This window comes from Notamacropus eugenii, chromosome 1, assembly GCF_028372415.1.
Source record: "Notamacropus eugenii isolate mMacEug1 chromosome 1, mMacEug1.pri_v2, whole genome shotgun sequence".
NCBI classification, from domain to species: Eukaryota; Metazoa; Chordata; class Mammalia; order Diprotodontia; family Macropodidae; genus Notamacropus; species Notamacropus eugenii.
This window is the reverse complement of record NC_092872.1, coordinates 67010574-67024812: the sequence shown is the minus strand read 5'-3', so window position 1 is coordinate 67024812 and position 14239 is coordinate 67010574. Positions and strand designations below refer to the sequence as shown.

The following is a 14239-nucleotide window of genomic DNA, read 5'->3' as shown; positions in this document are numbered from 1 at the left end:
AAGAAAAGCATGATATTCCTGGAATATTCCATAAATAACAAGAAGCACCACAGCATTATGCTCTGGTCAGACTAAATCTAGAATATCCCGTTCAATTATGGGCCCCACAGTCAAGGAGAGACACTGATAAATAAGCAGAGGTGAGTAATCAGGATGGTGAGGAGCGTTTATTCCAGGCCACAAGAGGATGAGCTGAAGGAAAGGGAATGTTTGGCTCAGAAACGAGAAAACTCGGGAGACGCAGCTCTCTTCTACTATCTGAAGGACTATTACGTGGTAGATGGATTATGCCTGTTCCATTTGTTCGTGAAAGGGGACAGGAGAACAGGAGTGAGAAGGGGTGAGGGTGAAAGTGAGAGAAATGACTGTTTTTCTCATATAGTAAGAATTATTAACATTAAGGTTTTCCTTATTTTCTTATTCAGAAATCAACCCCTGTAGGTTATTCAGTCAGTCTTTGAAGGACACTGCTGATAAATAGGACTGCCCAAATTCTTGGGGTGTTTTTCAAACAGAATCCAGTCTAGCTGAGATCTTGCCCTAAGGAAATAAGCCCCTGTCCAAGGGGCCTTCCATTAGACTTCAAGGTAATCCACCTTATGAGGTGGACAACCAGCCAGAGGACTCTGGACAAAGATGGATTCTTTTGTCCAGGATGTTAGAGGCACCTGAGTTTCATGATCAGGTCATGTTCTCAGCAGGAATAGCTGAAGACTTTTAATCCACCTTTTATTACAGTATCTATTCTCTCATTAATTGTTAACCAGAGTTAATTTCCGCCTGTTACAAAATTCCCATTCTTCCAACGATATTTAAAGTTTCAGCAGGCCGCCAAAGTTTGTCTTTGGTTTATGAGAGAAAGTCAATAACCATCAATTTGCTAATTATTTGCTATCTATAACTAAGAATTATTATTATTATTAGGTATCCAGAAATTATGTCTTTTGAACTTTTCATACATCAAAAAGGGTTGAGAATATAAAATTAGGAACATTGAGGAGGAAGCCACAAAAACAGGACTGAGGTAGAGTGGAAGTGGGAGGTAGGTACCCCTAAGTGAAGAATTTCTAGCAATAGCTAGCTTGCTAACCACACACTGCAGTAAAGATTCCTTTCTGGACAAGAAGTAAACTACAGGGATGTTGAGGTCTCTTTCAATGCTAAAATTCTGAGATTCTGTAAAATTATTTTGTGGCTAGACAACGTCTTTAAATTTCAAATATCCACTATAATATTTAATTTTTAAAACAATACTTTACCAGAGAAGTTCTTGGAAGGGTAGGTACATCAGTTCTACTTTGTGGTATTGGAATACTTTTAATTAATTGCAAAATCCCTCTTAATTTTTTATCTGAAACTTGCAAAGAAAGTAAAGGCAGATGTCCAAAAACTTTGAATCTATTCCAAAAAGAAGAGAAGTCATTAGCAATGAGTTTTAAATTAATTAAAAAACTAAACTAAGAGAAAATTATATTTTTCATATTTTTCCTTCAAATTATTCACATGCACATACATAGTTATTCCTAGAATGCTAATTCTCCCAGATTTCCCTTTCATTTTTAAACCTGGTCTAATTATAGAATGAAAGGCTCATCTCTCATTTTAAACATTTCATGCAGTAGCAAAGGAGGGTTTTTTGAAGAGTTTTCTCTGTCCCTCAAATTACACTGGGACTACAGATAAATAGTTTGAGATATTTTAAGGTACTGGGGGCAGGGGGGAGAATGGCAAAGCTGAGTCAAAAAGAGGACAGTAGAATACCTGAGCTCTCCTCTCATTCATTCAAGCCTAAGCTCTTTCTTCGCTGCATCCTTCTAAACCAAGATTTCCAGAAGCTAAGGATCCAAAATCTACTCTCACCTGCCTCTTTCCTTCCAGGACTGGCTCTCTCCTCTCCATGCCTGAAGTAAAATTATCATGCTATTACCCTCTAGGCAAACAATTTAAAGACTCATAGGTCAATATTTATGCTATCTAAAATCCAAGTCATCAAAGATGAAGAGAGAAGGTAGACATCCAAATACTCCTTAGAGTGAGTACTGAAGAAAGAGACTACATGAGATGACCAGTGACTGGGAAGACAAAAAATGTCAGCCTTGTTGGAATATGACTGGTCATAGCAGGACCATTAAATGCTAGCTATTAGAGAACAATAATCAGACTTTTCATGTTGGTAGTATGACAGTACTATTGGCAATGATGATGACATTAGTGATGCAACAGTACGTAATGCCAAAGAAGTAACTGATGCTGACTGTCCAGCTTATGGATGGGAAGTATGTAACAGGTGATAAATCCAAATTCAAACCTGAGTTAGATTCTACATGAATAAAGATCAGTACAGGGGTGGGGAACTCCCAACCTTAAGACCACATGTGGCTTTCTAGGTCCTGAAGTGCAGCCTTTTGACTGAATCCAAATTTTACAGAACAAATCTTTTTATTTTTACTAACACATTTTAGTTTGTCTTTCATATTTTTATTTTATTTTTAAAATAAACATATTTAAAATACCAATGAATACATTAAGTTTCAATGAAATAATCCTCCCAGAATGACTGGCACAATTAGAACATTATTAAGCCACAAGACTAAATGGATGGCTGCTACATTCATTCCTTAGTTCTACCTTCCCCTGCCTGACTGGTACCAGCTATCTTTTTTCGAAATACTTCTTCCAAAGGAAAATGTGGATGAACATGTTCCTCTGTTGGCAGAGGTCACTGATGAGCAGGATGACAAATGCAAATCATTTGAAGAATATGCAACTGCTGATAGACCTAATTGGCAAATACAATGGAAGGTTCACTTACTTTGAGAACCAAGACATCACACTCAAATGAGCATTTCAGCCTCACCTACTTGATATCACTGAGGCTCCTGCTCTGTAGATGACATTTTAAAGTCATCGTCTGATGCTAAGACTCAATTGAAATACGGAAAATGCAGTAGAATACCCATACCTTTGGCAACATGCCCAAAAAATGTTTTCTTGCTTTTCAATTACTTATTGCTACAAATCTACATTTTCCTACCTAACCTAAATCAAGATGCCTTTAAGGTCACAAATGACACTCATCCAGAAGATCAACTGAAACTGCAGACCTCCATGCTTCAACCAAATAGTTAAACACTTTCCAACGGAAAACAAAGTAATTAAAATGTTAGTAAACTTTAAAATTAATAGTTTTAATTTTTTTAATTATTAAGTACTTAGTAGTAAGATTTTTACAAAATAATATACTTTTTATTTAAAGTATATCTAATTGAAGTTTCTTGAATATGGCCTTCATTGATTACAGCTAAATATTAATGTGGCCTTTCAAGAGGAAAAGGTTCCCACCCTGGGTTAGTACAAGCAGGTATTATAGACAAAATATATTCTAAGAAGATCAGTAAAACACTTCTATTATGGGTCATCTCCTAAAACAAGTAATTAAATTCATTATTTATAGCTAGACATTAGAATGGTTTGTTATTTGTTTAAACAAGGTAATCTATGTGAATTAAATGCATTCAGTCAGACACTAAAAATGCATGTTAAAACAGACTTCCCTACATCTTTTAAAAGAGCCAAACATATGAAATATTTTCCTAATGATTCAATTGCCAAAAAACAAAGCCCTTACAACCAAGAGATGAAACCTACTTAGGCATTCTTATATCTGTGACAACCATGGACTTGGACAATTCCACATTAAAATGCAGTGGCTCCAAGATATGCTGACGAGAAGACTTGAGTTTTCGAGCTTCTTTCCAATTATCACCTAGAAACAATAAAATTAACTATATGCATATTTGCTATGTATAGGATCTGAAAGCTTCAGCATCCTTCTCTATTTATTAACATCCTCCCTGGATCACAGTGATCTCCCAGGTTCTTTTCTCCACTTCTTTCTGCTCTTGCTGACCTATACTCTTGAGGGGGTTTCTACCAAGCCAGAGGTATTAGATTACAGCAATAAACATCATTGGAGAGGAAGCTAAATCATTTTAGAAGGAAAGATAGGCTGGGGAGAGAAGACACATCTCAGGAGTGATATTCAGAAAAATCAAATAGTAACCAGAATTACGTAGTTTAGCTTCCAACCAATCATATGCAAGCACATTGAAAGATTGGGTGTCTTTTTTTTTTCTAAGAGCACTCGTGGCATCAATGGAATTTTGGTGAATAAAGTCATCTGCTCCACACAGGGACAGTATCGCAATCATAGGGAAGTATGTAACTCCAGAAGATTTCATTCTTTCTTTACAAAATCTCCCCAAACATTAGCATGGATGGTGTTAAGGAGCTGTAAGAACTGATGTCCATAAAATATACAAATCAACTCCCCTAATAAAATTATTAACATACAGTAACATATTAATTTTGTACAGGAAACTTTTGACAAATTTCTTTACAACTTCATATGTTTCTGCACTTTGTCTCTTTGGTTCTGGAAATGCAAACTAATTTTTAATATAAGCAAAATCGGGATAAAATTTGAAAGATAATTAGAGCATATCCTAGAACCAAATTTGGATTATCTTTGGTGTAAACACTGTTTTGGATTAAAAATTGACAGTTTGGAAAAAGAAAAACTAAACTCTAACTCCAAGACAATCCTTGAATTATATTCAATCCTATTAAATCATCTGAGTTCTCTTACTCTGGGAATATGTCATACCCAAAGAAAAAAAAATTCCAAAGGATGAAACTTCTGATAAAAAAATACCCAAGACTCAAATTTAGAGAATACAAGGGGAAAAAATTATCTATATTATACTTACCAGGTGTGCTAAAAAGTAGCTGTATGCTACTAAGCTGAACATCAAAATAATCATAAGCTCTGGACATAATCTCTTCAATATTAGTCTGGCATATTTCAATTTGTGGTAACTCAGAACGACTCCTGCTTGACACCTTAAAAGGGAGTATTATGAAGATGTATTTAAAACAGTTCACAGTATGCCTTCACTGTAAAATTTCCATTTTTGAGAAATATAAAATAAGTAACTAGAAACAATATGGATTCATAGATGGGAAAAAAAAAGACTGAAACAAGATAACCTGATTTTTCACAAGAAATGCATCACAAATTACATGGCTCCTCCTGTACATCTTCATTCAGAGACATACTAAACCAACCTGGCTAGATGAAAATTCAACTTATTTTCAAACACCAAGGAAGGAGATTTCACCTGCTAATTTTAGTAACTGCTTATATCTTAAAAGAATTACATGTACCACAGCATATTATCTATCAAACTAGGTTTCATTTCAACAACAACAAAGAGGTAGCAAACATATTCAAAATTATCAAAATAATATTAAAAACTTTATATATTATAAATGTATACCTTTAGATGACCAAGATCCAAGAGAAGTATATTTGATGCGGCTGTATAAAATCCTTTTTGTGGGATAATAATGTATGAAGCCTTCACATTAATTTTGAGATCAAGAATTTTCTGTGTTTCAATAACATACAATAAACCTTTAAAATAAAATAAAAATTTTATAATTAATCATTTTTAATTACAACTAGAAAACAATAATTTGCTGCCTGATATATAAATTAAATATTAAGTAAATCTCATGAGAGTTTTATAAATAGTTTTAATATACATACTACAAAGATAATCAACTTTACAAATGTAATCATCATAATACAACTAAGAAAATTTAAAACTGGCTGAATAGCCATATAAAACAAAAAATAAATTAACAATTAATGAACTAACATCACTACGGAAGTCTCCAAGAATACAAAAGGTCACCGTCTTCCATTAATCAAGAAAGGTGATGCTTCTATCCTTTAAGTAGCCACTCTGCTGAACCCATATGTATGTAATTCAAACCAGTTTTTATATGTGGGTAACACGTCTCATTTCCCCTAGTACAATATGGCATCCAAAGTATTATGATGGGCACAAACTGCAACATATTACCAATTACAACTAGAACACAAGAAGTAACAAAAAAATATCATTCAGGAAAATACGAGGTTAGAAATAGAGGTGAATTTAGCAAGGAAGTATCACGTAAGAAGACTAAGGGATAACAAACAGAAAGGGAAAGAAGGAGAAAGAAAGAAAAAGGAAAAACAAGACTAGATATCAAAAAAAAAAAAAAACACACTGAAGAACAAATTTAGTATTCTTCAAAAAAGTAACCCAAGGTTTAAAGGTACAAATTTCATTTTGATCCTTCCAAGTATGAAAAGGACATATATATTACTACTTTTGAGGGGAGGGGAATTCATAATTTTACTGATATAGGAAACTCTCAATCAAGGAAATTTCTTCCCAAGGACAGAACGTAAGTGTTGGACAATTTACATTCTCGAAGAAATTAAATGAGGCACTGAGAGATTAAATGACTTGCCAAGGGTCATAGGAACAGGATGTATCAGAGGCAGGACTCAAATCTAGAATTTCCTGTCTCTGAGGACTGCCCTTCACACAACACCAAACTGCTTCACAATTACTACCATGCTGGTCTTTAATAGTAAAAATATATCAAATCAAGTTCCATAATAATTTATCTAGAAAAATAAAAATTAAAGATTATAACCTTTAAAATAATAAACTAAGCATTTCTTTATGCATTAAGTGATTTTGTCCTTTGATTTCTTAGCAATGAATACTGGCATTTACCTGTCGATGTCTTCTCACGAAATTCTTCCAGTTTCATCAAAGTTGCTGTAGTTAACTGTGCCAAATGAACCTCTTTTGGGGGCCGGAAGAATTCTACAATAGCATTCACTGTTTTCTGTTAAAACACAATTATCCCTAACATGATACACAAGCTTATTTCTACATGGACATCAAAGAAAAAGCTATGATGATGGAAGGATCTTTACTTACTGCATCATATATCATTTCCAAAGCCTCAGCTTCTACAATACATCTTTGAGCAGCAGATCCATCTAATGGGTTCGTCTCAAACATAATTTTGAACAGGGAAGAGGAATCATCCAATGGACAAAGGAGACAAGGTTTTGAGTCATAACTGGATGAACCAGTAATTTGAAATGAGTCTATTTTGCTTTCAAATCTGTATGAAAAAAACAGAACAAAAATTAATACACAAAATAAGCATTTTCAATATTAAAAACAAAAAACTAAACAAAAATAGCTTAAATAAAAATTTTCTAATTCCCAGTTAATAAATTCAAAGAAAAATATTTTCTATCTGAAGTGGTAGAGCTCTATGTGTGTCAGTCTGTTTTATTGGTTGTCCTTCAGCGTTCAGTTCTGAGCTCTCTTCTCGGCTCCCTCTTTATTATCTCACTTGGTTCAATTATTACCTGAATACAAATATTCCCCATCTGAATATGTAGCTCTGATCTCTCTCCTGAGCTACACTGCTGCTCCACCAACAGCTTTTTGGACATCTTGAACTGGAAGCCCCATAAGCATTCAATATAACCAAAACAGAACCCTTTATCTTTTATCCTCCAAATACTTCCCCATTCTTAAGTTCCCTGTAATACTGAAGGTACCACTATCCTCCCAATCATCCAGGTTTGTAATCCTGGTATCATTTTTGATTCCTCCATCACCCTACACATCCAAAGAGGATAAATCCTCTTGGCACTTGACTTTTACAATAACTCTCAGATATATCCCTCCCCTTCTCTTCACTCACAGCCATCACCTCTTGCATGGACCACTACAAGTCTTTTCATCAATCTCCCTGCCTCAGATCTCATCACCAGTCCATCCTCCACTTGGATTGCACAGTAATTTTCTTAAATCACTTCTTAAATGCCACCCCACTACTCAACAAACTCCAGCAGCTTCCTATTACCTACAGGATTAAATATAAAGTCCAATTTCTGACATGCAAAGCTCTTTAAAACCTGGTCCCTCCCTTTATTTCCATTCTTCCCCACATTAATCCCTTCCACGCAGTCTAAGATCTGGCTGTTATATGCTACTTGCTGTTCCTTACACCACTCCATCTCCTCTTCCTTTGTATGGATTATCCTCCATGTCTAGAATATCATCACTTCTTACTTCACCTTCCTTCAAATCTCACCTTCTGCAGGATGTCTTTCCTGGTCCATACAACCACTGGTGCCTTCCCTCCTTGGATTACCTTTCACCTCACCTCTTCTGTCTATATCTTATACGTACTGAGTTATCTACATGTTGCCTCACACACATTCGAATGTCACCTGCCTAAAGGCAGAGACTATTTTTGCCTTTCTCTGGATCACCAGTCCTAAGCATAATGCTTGCCACATACCAAGTGCTTAATTAATGCATGTTGATTTTATACTAACTTCAGACTTTCTCACTAGCTACTCAATGTTATAGAAAAGCTAGCATTTATCATATTAAGTTCAACTTTAAAGGGAAATATCATCAAATTCTATAACAAGAGTGAAACAATAAAAATGGTTGACTTCACGCTGCTTCACATACCAAAAATAAGTTCTGGGCATATTTTCAAATTATACAAAAGTTAGAAAAATTATACTTAAAATGAAACTTCTAAAATACTATTACACAATAGCATGCCTAGAGAAATACTGAAGAACAAAGTAAGATTCTGACATAGTCTAATTCTCTCACTGTGATCTTTCCTCATAATAAGATGAAAATTAAGAAAGATGGGCTCTCACTTTATTGCTTGTGCTCCCGGTCGTTGTATGATCAATGTGCTGAATTCTCCTAAGGAAATAAGTACCAATTCAGATTTTTTCTGGTTTTCCCTTAAGGAAATATGCATGCTGTCCAAGCGTAGAGATAATTTTTTGGCTTCATACTAGGGAATATGTAAAAAAGCATAAGATGAAAACTGAACAAGAAATGAACATACCTTTTATAGTTCTGCAACCTTTATTTCAAATAATCTAAAATACTTTAAATATGTTTTGTTATCAAGTCATTATATGACATAAGGAAATAGGTAGCAATTCTTAATCTCCATTTTGCAAGGGGAAATGTTATATTCACAAACAAATCATACAACAAAATGGCTATACTACAAAGATAAGCATTAGTTCAATCACATCTGATTCTTTGTGACTCCATTTGGGGATTTTCCTGGCAAAGATACTGAGTATTTTGCCATTTCCTTCTCCAGCTCATTTTACAGATGAGGAAACTGAGGCACACAGGATTGAGTGACTTACCAGGATCACAGAGCTAGTAAAAGTGTCTGAAGACAAATCTGAACTCACAAAGGTAGTCTTCCTGAATCCAGGCCCAGCACACTATTCACTGTGCCACCGAGAGGCCACACATTTGACAATATTGGTTGAAAAACCCTTCCAATGTGGTATACATATACCCAAGTTGTTTTCCCTGGTTCTCCTAAGAGGCAGTGCAGGAAGGAATCTGTGAGGGTTGGCAGGAACATGGGGTCAGAGCCAAAATTCTCTGGCTTAGCTCTTCTTGAACTACCAATGAAGGATAAATGAATTCAAAATGAGCCACAGCAGGCTGAGGGGCCTCTAGTTAGCCAAAATCAGGAAGGATTTCTCTACCTTAAAACACGGGACTAGAAGTCAATGCTTTAGTGCCAGTCCTAATTCACAAACTTTAGGGAACATATTTCTTCAAGACCATCTTCTTTATATGTAAAAGGGGCTTTGACTTAATAACCTCTAAGACCCAATCAGCTTTAAAATGTCATGATTTAGGATCAAACCCTCATGTTTTTTATCACTACTTCTGACATAACAAAAGCTTAATCTTTTAAGAAAAGCAAAGCATTCAACACATGTAAGTGAAATAAGCTATTCTATATGCACATACTTATTTTGTACTCCATACTTTTCCAAATACAAAAAACAGATTCCACAAAACAATAAGGTGACAGACAAAGAAATGGCTGCATCAGATACATAGCAAATCCCCATGTAATGATATCGTACTGTTTTAGGCAACGTCGGGTCAACGATGGTCTCACTGTAGCCGATTGCTTCATAAAGTTTAGCCTTCTCTTCAGATGTCATGTATTCTTCGAGACCTAACAGATTAGAAATAAAAAAATAACAAGGTAACATTAACTGTACAGCTTAGCTTTTCTTAATGTTTTCAACATGCAGTTACTTCTGGTGTTTTGATAATACCTACAAGGAATTTTAAAAGAGTATACAATGTCAGACATAAAAAAATTTTAAAATATTAATTACCAGCTTTTAAAATATACTGTTTACTTCAAGGGACAGAAGGCAGATGGAATAAAAGTCTAAGCTGATTATGAAATGGAGTCTGAAAAATCTTACTCAGATTTTATTTTCTGAATTACAGTGAAAACTCAATTAAGAAATTTTTTTTGAAACAAAGCATCGGCAAAATGAAACCGACCATAACTAAACAAAAAAATTCATATGTTAGAGAAAGAAATTACGTATATATACCTCTTCAACTATTGCTTGCAGCCTTTAAAAAAATAAGGAAATAGACTGTAAAGCTGCAGGCAAACTGTTAAGAACAGACAGTAATTGTCATACTTCTACCCCTAATTACATTTCATTTTTGTCTTTGTATTCCCAACAACAGCTGCTGCCAGCATTTACGTAGCTTTTTAAAATCATTTCATCCTTACAACAATCATAGGAGATAGGCATTATTATTACTATCCCCATTTTACAGATAAGGAAACAGACAGAGGTGAAATCACTTCTCTGGGATCACACAGCCAGTGCTAGCCAGCTGCCTCACCTTCACGGAGCTTCCCTACACCACACCCCAACACCCACTCCCTCTGATTTCCACCTCTTGCTCTGAAAATTATACTGGAATCAATACAACCATTAGCTCTGAAAGAATGGCAATGTTCTACTCACCATTTTTTTTTTTACTTCCTAGACTGTAACTCCCTGCCCTGGTCACCACACTTCTATAGGAGTATTCCTCCTTATTAGAATATAAGGCGCTTGAGGGCAGAGACTGTTTCACTTTTGTATTTGTATCCCCAGTACTTGGTATAATCTTGAGAACATAATAACCACGCAGTTATTTTCCATTCAATTTGTTCACAAAACAATTTCATCTACGTCATTAATAAAAATATTAAAGAGCACAAGGCAAGCACAGATCCTTGGGGAAAATTATATAGGAAGTTTATTGGGAAAATTTCACCATTTTATAAGATCCCATGAGGTACTCCAATCCATCATCATCCTATGTTCCTCTGATTGGAGAACAGAACAAAACTTCCATTTAAGGAATGTCTTTCACCAGGCTGCTCTCCTTTGAGACTCCAGTGATTTCCCACCACATGCTTTCCCCAGCCCTTCTTCCCCGCCCCTCAATCAACTTTTGCATTTTTTTCCTATTTATATCCCTGGGGCACAAGAGTGCTCGTTAGACTGTAAGCCCTTAATAAATAGTTACTGACTAACAAAACTTCTTTCCAAGATGACAATGAACCAGAAGCACACATCAAGTCATTAAATTCATTCTAAATCCATCACAATGAATGAATTCATATTTAAGGCAAATCCATGTAAATATAAATATAGAATTACATGAATTTATTTAGTTTTAAAAGCAAATTTTTCTTCACAACTTTAAAAGACTGGTGACACTATGAATTACTTAAATGGACATACCTGCAGGTTTAGCTTCTGCTTGCTCATCACTACTGGGTGACTCTGACCAGCCCCACAACCAAGCAAACCAGCCTCTAGATTCCTCGCCAGAGGATTCATAAATTTTGAGTCCAGCTTTCTTTATCTATGACACAGTAAATGAAAATTATACAATTAAAATTATATTAAACTACTGAATATAAAAATGAGTTTATGAAAAAAATTTGATGAACTAGTTTAGAGCTATTAGTTTAAAAAATAAACTCATGCTTCTCTTTCCAAAGTCTATATGGTTAAGCAAATAAATGCCCTATGTACATACTTTTACAAGAGAACATATACAAATGCAGATTTATCCAAATTACAAAATGAAGAGTCTTACACCTCCCTATGGTTTTTAAGAACTGGTGCTGACAGAGAAGTTTCCTTCTTATTATGAAAAGCAAGAATTCAATAAAAAGTCATTGTCCTATAATAATGTATTTTTCTTCAATTAATTCAAGGAGTTAAAGAACTACTATTTGCACAGAAAGGAACCAAAGATCAAAATGGGTAAAGCAGGGTCTTGGGCCAAAGTATCTTAGGTATGATTTTATCCTCTAATTTCAAAGACCTTGGTCTTATTTTCCAGTCATTGAAAAAAATATATAAATTTACCTCAACCTCTGCTTGTTGTCTTGCCAAAATGATGTTAAATACATCCAAGACCTTTTCCAAATGCTGCAAGTAAAAAGAGAAAACATGTTAACATCATCCATGTAACTTTACATAGGACATCCTCCATTAAATTATTATAGCGTAAGCTGAAGGAAGTTTTGTGTGTCGGATAGGTGACATGCAATGAACAAGATGAAAAACGAAAGCCAGAGAGCAGAACTTAAGAGAAATAAGTATGAAATTGGAAAACGTTTTATTTTTCAAGAGTTAATACGTGAAAAGCATTGCCTGTACTATTAACTACAGCAGACACTGCCACAAGGAACAGAAAAGGGCAAAATTTCAAAATATATGCATATGTTTGAAACAATACCACATAGCATTAACACCACATCTATTCAATCACCTTAATTTAAACATAAACATATATTAAATGAAGCTAATTCTGATTTAAGGTAATAATGAGGACCTTATACTTAACTTTTACAGAATAACTACAGACATGATAAAGCGACCAACTGACTTACTGCCAGCATATTAAAACAATGATTTTTATTTTGCTTCTTCAAATCAGTTAACCAGCATCTTTTCAATGAATGGCATACCTACTTTGTAATCAGCACTATGAGTTTTGGCTTAGGTGAAATTAAAAAAATCAAAGGGATCATCATGAAGCAGAAAGCATCCTGGATAAAGGCAGGAGACATCGGCTCTGGTCCTGATACTACTAAAAATTAACTCTGTGAGCTGTGGCTCATCTTTCACTTAGCCAGGCCATTGTTTCATTGAGCAAAACAAGAAAATGAGAATGGTTCATTATTACTAAGCTCTCTCCTAGGTCTAAGGTTCTAGGATTTTGTAATCTATATTTTCAATAAACTAAAAATTTACTCATAGAAAGAAAAATGAACAAGACTACATGAACAACAATGAAAGTATAAAATTAGGAGGCACAGACTAAATGTGCTAAAACTAATTCAGAGAACGAAGAAATCAGTATAAGCCGTAATAGCTGAAAATTTTATATGGATTTGACCTTGGCCTTAATGGATAAGTAAATTTTTGATAATCACAGAAAAATCAAGACATTATGAGCATTGCAAGCAGAGTATATAAACAAAGATTTGTGTGCAGAAATTAACATGACATACATGGGAGACTAAGAAAATTCTTACAATTAGTATATAGGATCTATGTTAGCAAATTGTGTGAAATAAGGTAGAATGACTGGATTTGTAAACCTTAAAAATCTGAAACTCTAGAAAGCCAATGCTGTAGGCATTTGCAGATTCTTGATCAGGGAAATGATATGGTAAAGTTTAAGATAACCCTGACCGAGGAAGACTCCATAAAATTCAAAAAGCTTTCAGATTTGGTCAAATTCTAACAGCTCACATAACTTAGCAGTCTTTATCAATGGCACATAAATGATAGTTAAAGGAATAATTCCTTTATGGAAGTGAATATAGAGAAAAAACAAAGAGCGAAACACAAGAAGCAGACATTAGTAAAGGGTACAAATAGAGAAAAGGTGTCATTAAGAGAAAATAAGACTGGAATCAGGAAATTGCAACTCCTGGAAGTCAAAAGAAGTTTCAAGTACTAGTGAACATAATCACTGTTGTTTAAAAAAAAAAAATGCTAACCTGCAAAGATCTTAGAACTTCATTAGTTGGCTTCTTATTTCTTATCTTTCTCTTATAAAGCTCTTTATACTGCTTCATGTTTTGCCTATGTTCACAAATGTGTTTCCATGACCACATGCGCAGTCTGGGCTCAACATTGACTTTAAGAACACCAGTTATTGCGTACTTCCACCTAATGAAAAGAAAATATGCAAAACAGCTCTGAGATAAAGTTGAAATTATATACATATTCTAAAAGTACATATTAATGAAGTAGTCATTCATTATCTCAATGAAAAATCAGCCAGGTGATTTCTTCTCTTCTGCTACTCTTTTTGTCAGTTACAGATACTAGCACCTTGGCCACCAAGAAAGAAATAGTGAAAAATTGGACTGAGTCAATCTTACCACTTGTACAAGG

At 34.6% G+C, this 14239-nt stretch overlaps 1 protein-coding gene across 4 annotated transcripts in view; it reads right to left on the bottom strand.

The window, feature by feature from the left end:
- The window catches only part of VPS13A (vacuolar protein sorting 13 homolog A), a 284410-nt gene that overhangs the window by 210044 nt on the left and 60127 nt on the right, over nt 1–14239 (bottom strand). For all 4 annotated transcript variants that reach the window (XM_072604918.1, XM_072604933.1, XM_072604928.1 and 1 more), the window contains 11 exons: nt 13840–14011; nt 12194–12256; nt 11558–11681; nt 9872–9966; nt 8615–8757; nt 6849–7038; nt 6639–6753; nt 5340–5476; nt 4770–4902; nt 3649–3766; nt 1260–1398 (listed from right to left, as the gene is read on the bottom strand). In XM_072604918.1, the coding sequence (XP_072461019.1) occupies nt 1260–1398; nt 3649–3766; nt 4770–4902; nt 5340–5476; nt 6639–6753; nt 6849–7038; nt 8615–8757; nt 9872–9966; nt 11558–11681; nt 12194–12256; nt 13840–14011 (1429 nt within the window). The remainder of the gene's footprint in view (nt 1–1259; nt 1399–3648; nt 3767–4769; nt 4903–5339; nt 5477–6638; nt 6754–6848; nt 7039–8614; nt 8758–9871; nt 9967–11557; nt 11682–12193; nt 12257–13839; nt 14012–14239) is intronic.